This window comes from Rousettus aegyptiacus, unplaced genomic scaffold (assembly GCF_014176215.1).
Source record: "Rousettus aegyptiacus isolate mRouAeg1 unplaced genomic scaffold, mRouAeg1.p scaffold_m13_p_3, whole genome shotgun sequence".
Lineage (NCBI taxonomy): Eukaryota > Metazoa > Chordata > Mammalia > Chiroptera > Pteropodidae > Rousettus > Rousettus aegyptiacus.
Genome location: NW_023416306.1, coordinates 29,740,746 through 29,754,391, shown reverse-complemented (window position 1 = coordinate 29,754,391; position 13,646 = coordinate 29,740,746). Strand labels below are relative to the sequence as shown.

At 40.0% G+C, this 13,646-nt stretch overlaps 2 protein-coding genes and 1 pseudogene across 7 annotated transcripts in view; 1 reads left to right on the top strand and 2 right to left on the bottom strand.

Moving 5' to 3' along the window:
• Positions 1 to 10,301, top strand: part of CLTA (clathrin light chain A) — a 34,636-nt gene extending 24,335 nt beyond the window's left edge. Inside the window, exon 7 of one of the 2 annotated variants that reach the window (XR_004956211.1) lies at positions 3,562 to 10,301. The gene's annotated coding sequence lies outside the window, so the exon portion shown is untranslated. The remainder of the gene's footprint in view (positions 1 to 3,561) is intronic. The other variant, XM_036238471.1, reaches the window with a different exon arrangement.
• Positions 2,663 to 2,781, bottom strand: LOC118600914 (annotated as a pseudogene).
• The window catches only part of GNE (glucosamine (UDP-N-acetyl)-2-epimerase/N-acetylmannosamine kinase), a 30,703-nt gene continuing 19,848 nt past the window's right edge, over positions 2,792 to 13,646 (bottom strand). For all 5 annotated transcript variants that reach the window (XM_016130406.2, XM_016130408.2, XM_016130409.2 and 2 more), the window contains exons 6-12: positions 11,929 to 12,016; positions 10,952 to 11,162; positions 8,921 to 9,050; positions 8,332 to 8,553; positions 6,468 to 6,650; positions 3,691 to 3,807; positions 2,792 to 3,110 (exon numbers count right to left, since the gene is read on the bottom strand). In XM_016130406.2, coding sequence (XP_015985892.1) covers positions 2,875 to 3,110; positions 3,691 to 3,807; positions 6,468 to 6,650; positions 8,332 to 8,553; positions 8,921 to 9,050; positions 10,952 to 11,162; positions 11,929 to 12,016 — 1,187 coding nt within the window. In that variant the 3' untranslated portion in view covers positions 2,792 to 2,874. The remainder of the gene's footprint in view (positions 3,111 to 3,690; positions 3,808 to 6,467; positions 6,651 to 8,331; positions 8,554 to 8,920; positions 9,051 to 10,951; positions 11,163 to 11,928; positions 12,017 to 13,646) is intronic.

Here is a 13,646-nt window from a genome sequence, read left to right as displayed (position 1 = left end):
TGGGAATGTAAATTGGTGCAGCCAATATGGAAAAGAGTATAGAGATAACTCATTAAAAATAGATCATAAAACCCAGCAATTTCATTCCTGGGTATTTATCTGAAGAAAACAAAAACACTAATTGGAAAAGATTTCTGTTCACTGCATCATTATTTAAAATAGCCAAGATACAGAAACAACCTAAGTCCATCGACAGATGAATGCATAAAGAAACAATATTCCACACAATGGAATATTAAGCCATAAAAAAGTGAAATCTTACTATCTGTGACAACGTGGATAGACCTTGAGGGCATTATGCTAAGTGAAATAAGTCAGAAATACAAATACTGTATGATCTCACTTATATGTGAAGTTATTAAAAAACAACAAACTAAGTTCATAGATACAAAGAACAGATTTATGGTTGTCAGAGATGGGGGGGTGGGTGAAATAGTGAACAGTCAAAAGGTATAAATTTCTAGTTCTAAATAAGTCATGGGGATGTCATATACAGCATGGTGACAACAGTTACTACTGTATTGCATATTTGAAAGTTGCTAAGAGTAGACCCTAAAAGTTCTCATCACAAGAAAAATTCTGTAACTATGTGATACGTTAACTACTAATGATTTACTGTGGTGTTCACAATGTGATATTTTTAAATGTTATATAACAATGCTTTCTATTATTGATTTTTCTTTTAGTTAAGTAATCCATTTTAGATGCCCTAAAGAAGTTTATATGACCTTCAAAAAGTAAGCAATGCAACAATATACTCTTAGAAAGGAAATGCTTTTAGCTAATGAGTTAAGAACAAAACAAACTACAAAAAGTGCTAGGATTTCCACAAGGAAATATTTATTTTTTCTTTAGAATCTGGCTCAGAATAGTAACAAAAATATTTACAATTAAAATAAATTAAAATGTGATTATTAAGTAGGTAAAAATTATGTTGGAATATATTAGCTTATGAGTTTAATAAAAACTAAGATTAAGATGATCATCCTTCATATATTTGGGTAGAAATGCAATTGTCTGGTGTATAGAATGGTTACAGATTTCACCAAGGAACAACTGACACCCCACAATATACCATCTTGCCGCAGACAATGACAGCAGCGCAGACTAGCCTCTTTCCCAGGAATCACTGGAATGTTTCAACAATAACCAGGACTTGGAGATTATTTCAGGGCTGGCAGAATTCTAGAAATCAGCCAACATATCTTTTCACATTAACCCACCAGTAAGGAAGTAGTTGATTCCTTCATTTCATTTTATATGCTAATACTGAAATAATATATTGTATAAAGCTTCAGGTTTCCCTAAAATAATAAAACAATCTGAAAAACATATGTATATGCTTTTTTGGATCATCCAAAAGTACTCTTAAAAGCTATCACTAGTCCAAACTGTACCAGCAAAATTTAGCCTAAAGGAATATTTGATTAAATCCACTGTTTAGAGATAGTATCAAAGATAAATCAAGTCATTACTAATGAGATATTCTTATCAAAGCTTATGTGGTAGCCTGCAGTAAGTAAATCAGAATATATTTGCATTTTGAAAGTTTTTGATATGAGAAGTTGCAGGCTTGGCAGAAAACTACAGAGGAGGGACCTGGGATCAAACTTTATCTCTAAGACTCACTAGCCTATAGCTTTAGGTATGTTTAAACGCTAAGGCTTAGTTTGGGGTTCTGTAAAATGAGAATTAAAATATCAACATCACAGGTTGTGAGAATTCAGAATGTTAGTTCAGAGTCTGACACAGTAGGCACTTAATAAATGATGACTATTAGTATTTCTTCTAGCTTGTAATTGACAGCAAGAATCTTATCCTTTCTTTGTACCTTGATAGCATGGAATCTTATTTAGCCAGAATGCAGATTCACAGATGCGGACTCTAGATATGACATACAAACCTCACCTTAAAAGACACTCTAGAGTCGTATTCGACATAGTGTGAAAAGCTACTGAAGGGAGAGGTGTCTGCTTGCCAGCAGCAAAGATGCTTTTGGGACTATTAATCTCCTTTCAGAGGGTATGAATCCTAGTGGCTTCTCAGTTCTTAAGAAGATAAGGACAAAGTCATTAAAGCCACTGTAATTCAGATCCCTGGTCTAAAGTTGCTCAATCAAGATTCTGAGAGAGGAGTAAGTAACGTGGGGGGTGGGGGGGGGGAGTTAGGGGGTGGTGACATGTTAATATCATGATAGTGGTAATGGTTTTGCAGGTATATACATATATTGAAGCTTATCAAACTTTTAAAATGAGCTCAACAAAGCTGTTTTAAAAAAAGTTTACTTAAGCCTTTCATGGTAAGATTTCTTTCTGTTCCTTGACTGGATCCCTTTCTGTGATCTCAGTTCAGGGTCAGAGGAGGAAGGATTAATAATCCAAACTCCCGTAGCAAGGTCACATCCAAGGAAGGCCTGCAAGTCTGAGTGGTACATGCAGAAAGCAGAGGCCTAAGCCTATTGTCGCTCCTTTTGGCACAGAAGACTGTGACTAGGTTTATAGGATTTGAGCTTAAATGACCCCAGAAAGAGAAGCATCTACAAAAATGGTTGGGAAAGGCGACTTTGGAAAAGAAACTAAAAGCAAAAACTGCTCTGCCAAAGTCACCTGCCAATAGCAAATTTAAATACCAAATTCGGTTTTTTTTTTTTTTTTTTTTTTAATGCCTACAGCACCTGGTCTTCCTAGATGGTCTCCCATCCAAGTACTAACTAGACCCAACCCGCCTTAGTTTCTGAGATCAGTTGAGATTGAGCACGTTCAGGGTAGCATAGCCGTAGACCCAAATTCACTTTTTAAGAAATGTTCATTTAAAAGACAACCTGATTGCATTTAGGAGCTCTTGCATCTTAGTCCATGTCCATGACTGAAAGGTCTAGTAGATCCTGCGAGTTGTGTAGTCCAGAACCATGCTGGCGGCACCGAGCAGGGCAGGATCCACCAAATCCGAAACTACCACGTCCACATCCTGAACTGAGGACAAGGCTTGCTGGCGGATGACGTCTTTGACAATGTGGATGTAGTGACTGGCTAGGACTCCAGAGAGGATCACAAGGGAAGGGTTCATAGTGTGGAGGATGTTCACAACCCCGAGACCCAAAGCCGTTCCAGCTAGAGGAAAACAGAAAACAGATTTAAGAAGAGAGCCACACCAAAAACACCCAAGAGGAAAGTGGAAAAGAGCCAGCAGCCAGAAATAGTTAGTACATTCACACTAGGCAATGGGAAGGAGTACTTTTAAAGCTGTTCATGATTTATTCTTAATATGAGAAAATAAACATGATATATTTTGAAATGAAAAAAACTGGGTGTAAATTTGTATATATCATACTAAATGATCTCAACTACAAATGATCTCAACTATGTAAAAAAACAGGCTGGAAGGAAATATTAATAGTTGATCTCTGAACAGTAAAACTTAAAGGGACACTTTTTTTTACTCCTATATTTCTCTAAATTTCCTATAAAATGAACAAGTAGTTTCTTCATAGTTACAAAATTAAACAAAAAAAAAAACCCCTGCATAATAAGGCAATACTGCTGAATACCTTTTCTGTCTCAGTAAGTTGGAAAAATACCTCTGAACAGCCACTCCAGAGGGCTGGTCCTGAGAGGAGTTGCTTCTGTGAGGAGCCCTGGGCAGCCTGAGGGCCCGCCTCCTGCAGTAGAGCTGCCAGGAGCCGCCACTCACCTGTTCTCAAGATGCTCTGGGCCTTTGCATTGCCAAGTTTCGCAGCTTGGATGAGATGGAGCGCACCCACGGCCTCGTCTTTCGGCACTGACATCCCTTCTACCAAGAGTAGGTCTTCTGTTCAAGCAGAGGTAAGAGGAAGCAGTCATTAATGAGCTGTGGCAGCCCTGTGAGATGGCCACGGTTACAACTGTGCTATTGGGCAGTGGGCCCCAAATGGGAAGACTATCTTCTTTTCACATTTGCAAAGCTTTTTATCATTCATGAACATCCATATACATTCTCCAGAGGCCTTTGCTGCCCTCTTGCTGCCTGGTTATACATCACTCAGGATACTCCTAAATGGTATATCCTTAACTCTGACCAGAGTCTCCTACATACCCAATTCCCTCACTTATCACTTCCATCTGAAGCAGGGTCTTGAAGTGTTTTTGCCCCCAAATTATCAGACTTCTCTGTCTACATTCATCTTCCTTATCCAACCCGGATGTCATGTGGCATTACTCGCCAGTGCCCCACATTCTATGGCAGGAAGGCACATCGGCTAGGTAAGAAACACGGACCTGCGTTCAGTTGCCAGTTCTGACATCACTAGCTGCCTAACCCTGTCCATGTCATCTCCATGTTTCTCTGGGGTAATAATACCTACCCTAGCAGGATTACTTTGGGGGATTAAATGAGACAATGGACATAAAGTACTTAGTTAAGTGCAGGCCAGAGTAAATGCTAAATAAACAGTGGACATTTCTGTTGTTATCTATATAGTCCTTGTCTTTCTGCCCTTCACTCTGCCAGTCACCAATGCCAATCGATCTGCTTCCTTCTCTATTATACTCGGCCTCTGATGGGAGAAAACCCCAACTGTGTAGAGTGTCACCTAGACCATCCAGCACTCTCCTATCTTCTGGGAGCCCTCAAGCTGCCCTGGCCAGCTCCCTCTCCCATTCCCACTCATTTCTTTTCTAAGCCTTCACCATCTCAAACCTTCTGCCCCTGCCCTCTGCTCCCCCCACCCCGCACCCTTCCCCAACTAAGAGGTTTCCCTATTTTTGACCTCTCAGATAAAGGATGGCACCAGGCAGGAATTCTCTTACTTTTCGGCCCCCACCTATAAACACATCTGTATGTGCACACCTTCACTCCTTTGTTCCCTCCCTTTGGGCCCTCTGCTTGGGCTCTGTACTCATCTCTTCCCCCTCTTAGGGGCCTTGCTGTAGGAAGCACCCTTTCTCTACTGCATTCTCAACCTCTGCTTCCATTCCCACTGTTTCCTTCCCACTGGCACATCTCACAAATCCCATGTTCTCAAAGCACTTCTTCCCTCTTGCTCCGTAGTTAGCCTTCTGCCCCGACTATTTGACTAAACTTCTTTAAGACGTGCATTTGCCCCATCCCTTTAAGCGGAGGGAATCTTACTCTTTGTACAGACAGACATAAACAGATAATCAACATATCTATGGTATTAAAGTTGCATGGGGTTAAATGATTAGGAAAAAAACATCTAACCAGGTTCCCTGTGGGGGGTTATGATAAAAAAAAAAAAGAGGATGAAGAATAAATACTTTTCAGGGCTTCAAATGATGTCCTCATGGCTAAAGCCACTAAACTTTTCTGATAAGCAGCACTTGACATGACTGACTCACAGCCTCACTGAAACACACTTTTTGGCTTCTGTGGCTTTAACCGTTTTCTATCCTGCCCTCAAATGCTGATGTTTTGCTGGATTCCATTTTTGATTCTTGCTGCATTCCAAGTCTCACTCACATGTTTAACTACCCCCTCAATGCCAGTGATTACCAAATTCCTACCTCATCTCCCCTGAGCATCAGACCCCTACAGTCAGCTGTCTCCTTTGCATTTCCACCTGGATGTCCATTGGCACCCAGCCATCATCTGCTGCCAAAACCTGTTCCTCCTCCTATAGTCCCAACCTTAACCTGTCCATCTGGAAAACGAAGTCACCCTAGAACTTAAAGCCGTTCTCCAACTACTACCCTCCCCTCCCCCCAGAAAACAAAAAGTTATAGTTTAGTGAAGAATCGAAAATTCAGATCTGATCATTTCTTTCCTCTAAAATTTTTCAGTGGCTTCTCCATTAGCTGCTCGCCCTGGCTTACCTCTTGCTGCACTTACTCTTCCTGGCCCCTTTCACACCAACACTGCTGTACCCTGTGCTTGGAAGCGTTCCCTTGCTTATCCAAATTTGTCTCACTAATTCTGTTTATCCTCTGACTCTCACTCCCCCAGTGGGAAGGGAATGCTGGTGTCCTTATATGCACCTACATTCCTTGGCCGTCATTCTCATTGGACATGACACACCGTGTTACATTAAATGACTCCCTCATGCATTAGACTAGAAACCACCCTCATTTTTATAACATGTCCAGAAACAGCTTTAATTCAAAATAGACCTTTTAGTCTATTTTGAATTAAAGCTGTTAAAAAACTATAATATATTCATCTATTTAATTCTTCGTTAAAATATGTAGTAAGTTCCCACACTCTGCTAGGGGCTGAGAAAACAAAAATAGAACTCTTCCCTGCAATCCTGGGGCTCAAGGGCCCTGCCCATCTCCACCACTGGAGAGGAAGCATGTTAGTGTGGGTCAGGACCAAGAAGACTTTGGAGCTTCAGTATGAGAGAGCCCAGAGCCCACTTTTCCTCTAAGAGGTGAAAAAGTTAAAAGTTCTGGCTTTAGTGTTCAGCTCTCTTTGGAATATGTACTTTAAAGTACTTGTCTACCATTTGGCTATTTAATTCCTCAAGAAAAACCAACCATCATGCAGCTTTTTTGCTTCCCTCTGCAAGGCCATTCCAGAGGCATAGGCTTCAATACACCCATGGCTTCCACAGGAACAGTCAGGCCCATCCAGAGAGACAACAAGGTGGCCAAGTTCCGCTGCGCAGAAGGAGCTTCCATGGATCAGTTCATGCTGATGGATGATTCCCCCGCCAATTCCTACAGTGAGAGACAACAACCACTGGGATGACTCTTCACTTGAAACAGAAACTGATACGGCAACGCCTCAGCTGTTGAGCAAAGCTTTGATATGTGACCTTCTATATAATGCCACTTTCCTAGATAGCTGAAACTTACTAAGTCGCAAAATGTTACTTGGAATCATTTTGGGTGGAAATCATTTTAGCAGATCCTCTCATACCTTGTGTTGCATGAGCTTGGCTCACTTATGATTTTGGCCACAGCTGTAGTGGACAGTTCTGTGCAAGCTCAGACCCACCCTGTGATGACACACTCAAGCACACACTGTCCACTGTTCTCGCCAAGGCCTTCTCCAAAACTAAAAGGAGAGCTTTGTCAGCCATGCAAGCACAGCACTCAGAGACAACCCTCAACCGGGGCATGACAGGAGTCAGCAGATCCAAGCAGACAATTCTGGGTGGTATTCTGCAGGCTTCCTGGGAGGTCCTGGTAGATTTCAGACCCCACTGCCTCAAGGCAACTTCGATAATGTGTCCTCTACTGGCTCTCCTGCTCAGTTCCAATCCTGCTTCTCAGGATTGCCTCCAGAATAAAATACTCACACCTAAATCTTGCCTCAGGCTCTGCTTTTGGGGGTAACTTTTCTAAGGTATCATACACCACCTGTTTCCTTAAACAGAATATGAAATATGGTTTTTCCTCTTCTTACTGCCATGTCTAAAACTATGATTCAGTAATTACAATTATTATTGACTGTTTTGTTAAGGCGTTTAGGAGTTACTAAGGAAAAAAGGGCTTTCTGCCTTAGAAGGCTCTGCTTTTTAGAGCTGTCCTGCCATCTATGACTTCTTGTGGCACCTACTCCTCAATCTCTATCCCTCTAACTTGCAGCTAGTTAATGAGCTAGGAAATGATAGCCAAGCTTGTTAAAATTGTGTCTGAGACTAAGGGAAGTACATGAGGTGAAGTGCATACACTTCAAGGGAAGATAGTATAAGGTAAAGTTGGGAACTCTGGAAACTAACCAAAAGTTTGCAACAACCAGGGGAATGCTTAATCAAGAAAAAAAACAAAAACAAAAACAAAAAAACCCCCTGAATGTTAGAGAGTTTTCTGGCTTTTTCTGGTCCTATCATCCCCTCCCCTCACAAACTGGCAGGGGCCTTGCATAGCCTACATTCCCAGTACAGATGTCAGTATTGGAGAGAACTGAATGAACCTTATTCTCAAAAAACTGTGGTGGTTGGTTCTGACCTGCTTGGTGGATCCTGGAGGCCCAGCTCAAAGGGCCTGCCTTTATCTCACCTACCTCAGAACTCTCCCAGGACTCAGGGGGCTACCCAGGGGGCATTTGTCAAAAACAATTTAAAGGCAAAATGTATTTATTAGTCTTTGCTTAGGGTAATGGGTAACAGTGGGGGCAGACAACATACTAACCAAAAAGATGTGGAGGAAAAGCTGGGGATTGAGAAGCTTTGGGGAATAGCTCTTACAAGTTCCTGAGAATTTAGAAGGCTACATGCATGCTCAGGGCTGAGTATAGGTTCAGAAAAGACCTGGGCAGACCCTCAGTGACCTGTGTGGCTCACCTTCAAGCACTACTGAATCAGGCTAAAGCAGAGTTGTAAATTGGCTGACGGTAACAGGTGTGCCCCAGCACAAACTCTAGTTGCTGAAACAACCTTCTTATTCCTCTTACCTGTGCCTGTGATAAGTGTCACAAAGTTTTCCAAGCCCTTTCCTTGGCCAAATTTTCTTTCTGCCATGGCGGCACAGTTCCCATCATTGTCTACCCACACGGGGAGATGCAAAGTGTCAGATAAGGGCGTCCTGAGGTCCACAGAGTTCCATTCTTGAATCAGTTTGGTTGAATGCAGCACAATTCCTTCCCGAGGATTTACACGGCCACCTGTGGAAATACCTGAGCTCCACCATAAACACAAGGAAAGATAATCCTAATTAGCAACCTTAGAGAAGCTTGTCAACTTTCTGGGCTTGGAGCACAAATTAGTTCACTCAAGATCTTCTAAAACAAACATTACCAAGGCCTGCAAGGAAATGTCAAGCAATTCTAAGCTAAATCTGTAGATTCCCAGATTTGTAGACCACTAACACTTCTCCCAAAATGCATGTTGGTGTCCTGGAAAGATCCCTTGCTTGGGACCAACAGACAGGATCTGGAGCCATCTATATACAGGAGAGTGACCTGATGTTCAGTCATGCATTAGAACTCAGTTAATTTTGTACATACAATGAACATTTCTTGAATATGTAATAAATAATCTTACCTACTCCCAAAATTCTGCAGTTCAGTTTTACAGCTTCTGCTGCAGCTTCTACACACATCTGTAGGATTAAATTAATCCTCTCTTCATAGGTTTTAGGATTGAACTGAGTATACTTCTTAACTATTTCACCCTAAAAGAGAAAAAAACAAGATCTGTCTCAATGGTCTTAGCTAAGGAGCATACACAGTGAATCTTTTGACCTTTTTTTGTGATAAATCAGACATTGCCTAGGACAGTACTACAGATTTAGATGACTGCTTCAGAACGGAGCCACTGTGGCTTAGGCCTGCCCTAGAATACACCCAAATAATTTCCTAGGAAGCCATTTGGACATATGGCTGTTGAAGCCATGACAACTCCAGAGCCACCCAATTGGGCCCCTCTCTTAAGCATAAGGTGAATATTGGCTAATCTGAATCTTCGTTAAAAGGTTGTATTCTACTCTTTCAGGCTGACGGAATTTCCTTGCTTAAATACTGAGGCAACTAAATAATTATCCTAAGTAGTTAAACTTTAGTCAGTTCAATTTGGAAAGTGCTGATGTTTCAAAAATACTTAGCACTCCACATCCAGGACATATTTCAAGCCTTTATATTTTACAGTAAAGTTTTATAATTTTCTTTATATAGATCACATTGTTTTCTGGTTTACATTATTCTTCGAAGTTGTTGTTCTACATAGGATCTTTTTCTATTGTTATTAATGGGTTTTTATTCTTTTACAGGTGTTAAAGCTGTTACTAAATGATTGCCCTTAAAAATAAACCTAAAGTAAAAAAAAATAAAATAAATCTAAAGCTGTGTTTCTCAACCTTCACTGTGCATCAGAATCATGTGGGCAGCTTTGAACAAATACTGATGCCTGGCTGGACCCCCAGAGATTCAGATTTAATTAGTCTGGGGTTGGAGCCCAGGTAGCTGTGTATTTTTTAAAGCTTCCGGGAATATTATTGTGCAATCAGAGTTGACAAACACTCACATAAGGGAAAATTCAAAGCTTTGCCCACAATTTTATGTAAGTAGAAAGTTATTGATATTTATATATTTATCATACTATCTAGCAATTTTACTCAATTGTCTTACTAATTCTATAAGGTTGCTGGTTTACTCACATTGCCTATAAATAATATTTTTTTGATTTACCCTGTCCACAGTCTCTATTTTTTGTTTGTCCTGTGCTTTATTCTCTTCATAACTTCCAGAATTATATTTAATAATGTTGTAGAAAACATCCTTTTCCTCTTGATTTTAATAGAATTTCACCATTACAAAGAGTGTTGGCCACTGATATGCAATATATCATCTTTATGTTGAGAAAATATTCTATTAATACTTTGTAAAAAGTATTAATAAAGGAGGCCTTTTGGCTTCTCTTGAGAAAATCATGTTTTTTCTTTTATTTGACCTAAATAACTTCGTGTTTAAAATCTTTGTCATTTCTCATGAACTCATGAAATTTTATATATCTACAATATTTCAATGATTTTTCTGGTACGTTTATTCTTCTTTGTTAAGTCCTTAGAGATTATTTTATCATGGACAGTTGGGCGTGTTTTTGAAGGCCTTCTTAACCTCTGTCAGCACTGTGGCGATGGTTTAATTAAGGGATTGAAGGAGTGCTGTACTCTAAACAAAATCATGGTCTAGAGGAGGTGCATTCCCCTCACCATTTGCTGACATCCTCCCTGGGTAGTACGTAATCAGCATACTCCATACTCCAAGCTGTTACCAAGCCCCGAATTTCAGGTCTCCTGGGTAGCAAAAGCCCTTTCTGGTGCCTAAGGGGTCTCCCATTGTCCACTCAGGTCTACTAACTTGGATTCCCTAAGTTTACTTCGAATTGTTAATGATTAGTAAAGTGATGAGACTTATGTTATAATGGATCCAAAAGTCAATATTTTGGGCAAATGATTACAAGCTCTCATGTATGTTTAACTCTAGTCCTATCTTCCAACCACACTTTTAAAAAGTCAATTACTCATATGAGTTATTTTCAAGCCTTATAAAGTTAAAACCTCAGGAGTTCTTTTACCTTCATGCCGACTATTGCAACTCGAAGGTTCGTGCCGCCAAGATCAACAGCCAAGGCACTCAGAGTTTCAAGAATATGGTCAATATCTTGAGAGATATTCTCCTTCACAGGAGGAAAGCAGAATTTCTTTTGTAATGGTTCTTGAAGATCAATAGATTTGAGAAACTTCAAAATCCTTGGAACAGCATTTCCATCCCCATATATCTTTGAACTGCAATATCCAAAACATCAATTAAATTAAATGCTTCTCTCACACATGTTAGATGATGTTGAGGACATGGTATTAATGGAATCTGAGACTTGAGGAAATAGTTTGTGCTTCTTCCTTTTAAAATAACACCTGGATCTCTTCAGCAACCCAGTAGTAACTAAGTAGCTTCGTATTACTAATACAATGTCTAATTCTATTGTTAACTGAAATACAATTATTTCCAATCTGAGATACCATTAAAAAAAATGCCTATATCATCAAAGAAAGAGTATCTTTGTTAAGCCAATTTCAGAATATAATATAGTCTGAGACAATGAACTTTTTTTTATTATTATTCTTAGTTTTTAGCTCTACATTCATTGGGGGTAAAGTTATTTTCAGGAAAAAATTCAAATACAGAAAAATCTCATTAATTCGAAACAGAAAGGAGAGCAGTCTAAATTAAAATGCTGAACTAGACTATTTTTAAAGAAAATCAGTTACATTATTTTCTAATACTTATGTAAATTCAAAGTAGGCTAAAGAAGTATTTCCTAGCAGAAGTGCTATGTCAATTAACTGAGACAAATAAAAACATTATTCTTCAAAACACTTGGTAAAGTAATAGGGGTATATTAGTAAGCCCTGTGTTACTAGCAGCTAGGGACCCCTAGGGATGGAGAATGAGAGCTCTGTTAAGATCATTAAACAGTGATCACAGCTTAAAAATGGTGCCCAAGGCAGCTCCCCTTTGAAATCATTTTTTAAAAAGACGGCATCTACTCACCAAGGGTACTGTTTACCAAACTGAAGGTGCAGTGCTTGCAATATTTTGTCTTGTGTATCAGCATCCCGGACATGAAGAACATTCTCTCCTGGTAAATCCAGTGATACAGTAAAAGGATTCCAGATTGGGAATACCCAAAGAAGAAAGAAATTAGCAGTGTGTCATGCTCATAATGAGCCCTGAAACCCAGAGGACTTCATGTAAGTCGTCTTCTTTTAGAGGGATGTCAGCTTTTCTACTTTATACCTTTTAAAGCACTCTCAGCAAGATACCAGATACTTAAAGGCATTAGGGTCCTTTATACCCAAAGAGAATAAATCAAGGCTTTGTATGTGTATTGAAATAAGGTGGATTAATCTAGTACCCACTTGCCACTCATCTAGTCATTTAGCATGTTCACTCTTTCAATCTGCCCTGCCTTCTATCTACTCAGCCAATTGTTTGATCAGTTGGTCAGGCCAGCTTGGTCAGTTAGCCAATTATCTAGTCAGCTTTTCAGGCAGTCATTTTCTCTCCATGTATTTTCTGACCAAAATGAAGGCGTAAATACAGTGAACTTGCTGTGTTTCTCAATAGACTTAACTAAGAAAAGGAGAAGAGCAGAAGAGGGTGGCTGGAGAGAAGTGTGGGGTCAAGGAAGGTGTGGGTGGTCTTCTATTGTTTTTAAGATATGAGAGGCCAGGGAATGTTTAAATGATAAGGAAGCTAAAGATATATGGAATAAAGAGGATGACTGATAGGTTCCCAAGAAAGACAGGAGGGGTGACTTAGAACATAGAGGGCTAAACAGTGAACGAGCAAGAAGACCCCGTATCTCACACCCTCCAATGAAAAAAGAAGGAAAGGATGGATGGGCATGTTTATAGAAGTGTGGAGGCAGAAAGTACAGAGATTGCTTTTAACAGAAGACCACATTGCCAAATCCAGTGTTCAATTCTCAGCAGCATTCAACATCACCTCCTGGAAATACTTTTCTGGGCTTTAATGATATTACATTCCTCTGACCTCACTAGCAGGTCCTTTTCAGTTTTCCTTGATGAGCCTCCGCCTCATCAGAATTCTAAATGTTGCAGAGCTCCAGAGGTTGGTCCTGTGCTCCATTCTCTTTCCTACTTACATGTTCCTCCTGGGTAATCTCATTTAGTCTCTTGGTTTTAAATACCATCTCTGGCAGAGTGTACCATTACCCTCAATATACTTTCTCTGTACTAGTAACAAAATTTTTAGCCGTGGCATCTGTTTACCCAGCTAGAGTATATTCTTCAGCTTCCCTTGCAGCTAGATGTGGCCATGTGACTACATTCTGAAAGGATGTATGAAGAAATATTTGCAGGCCATTAGAGAACTCATAATTCCACCCCCTCCCAAATCTGCTCTTCCCTCAGTGTTCCCCATGTCAGGAAAGAGTATCTCCAATGCTTAGTTCAAAAATCTAAGAGTTATCATTGATTCCTTTCTTCCTTGCACTACTCACATTCAAGCATCGGCAAGTACTATAACAAACCCCAAATCTAAATTTTCTCCATCTCTAATACTACCACATAGTTTAAGCCACTATCATGTCTCATATGAACTGAAATAACCTCTTAACTGGTCTCCCGGCTTCCACTCCTGCCCCACCACATTCCACTCTCCATAGAGCAGCCAGAGTGATCTTTCCAAAATGCAAGTCATACTGCGCCACCCTCTCTCTTAAATGGCTTACCATCATACGTAGA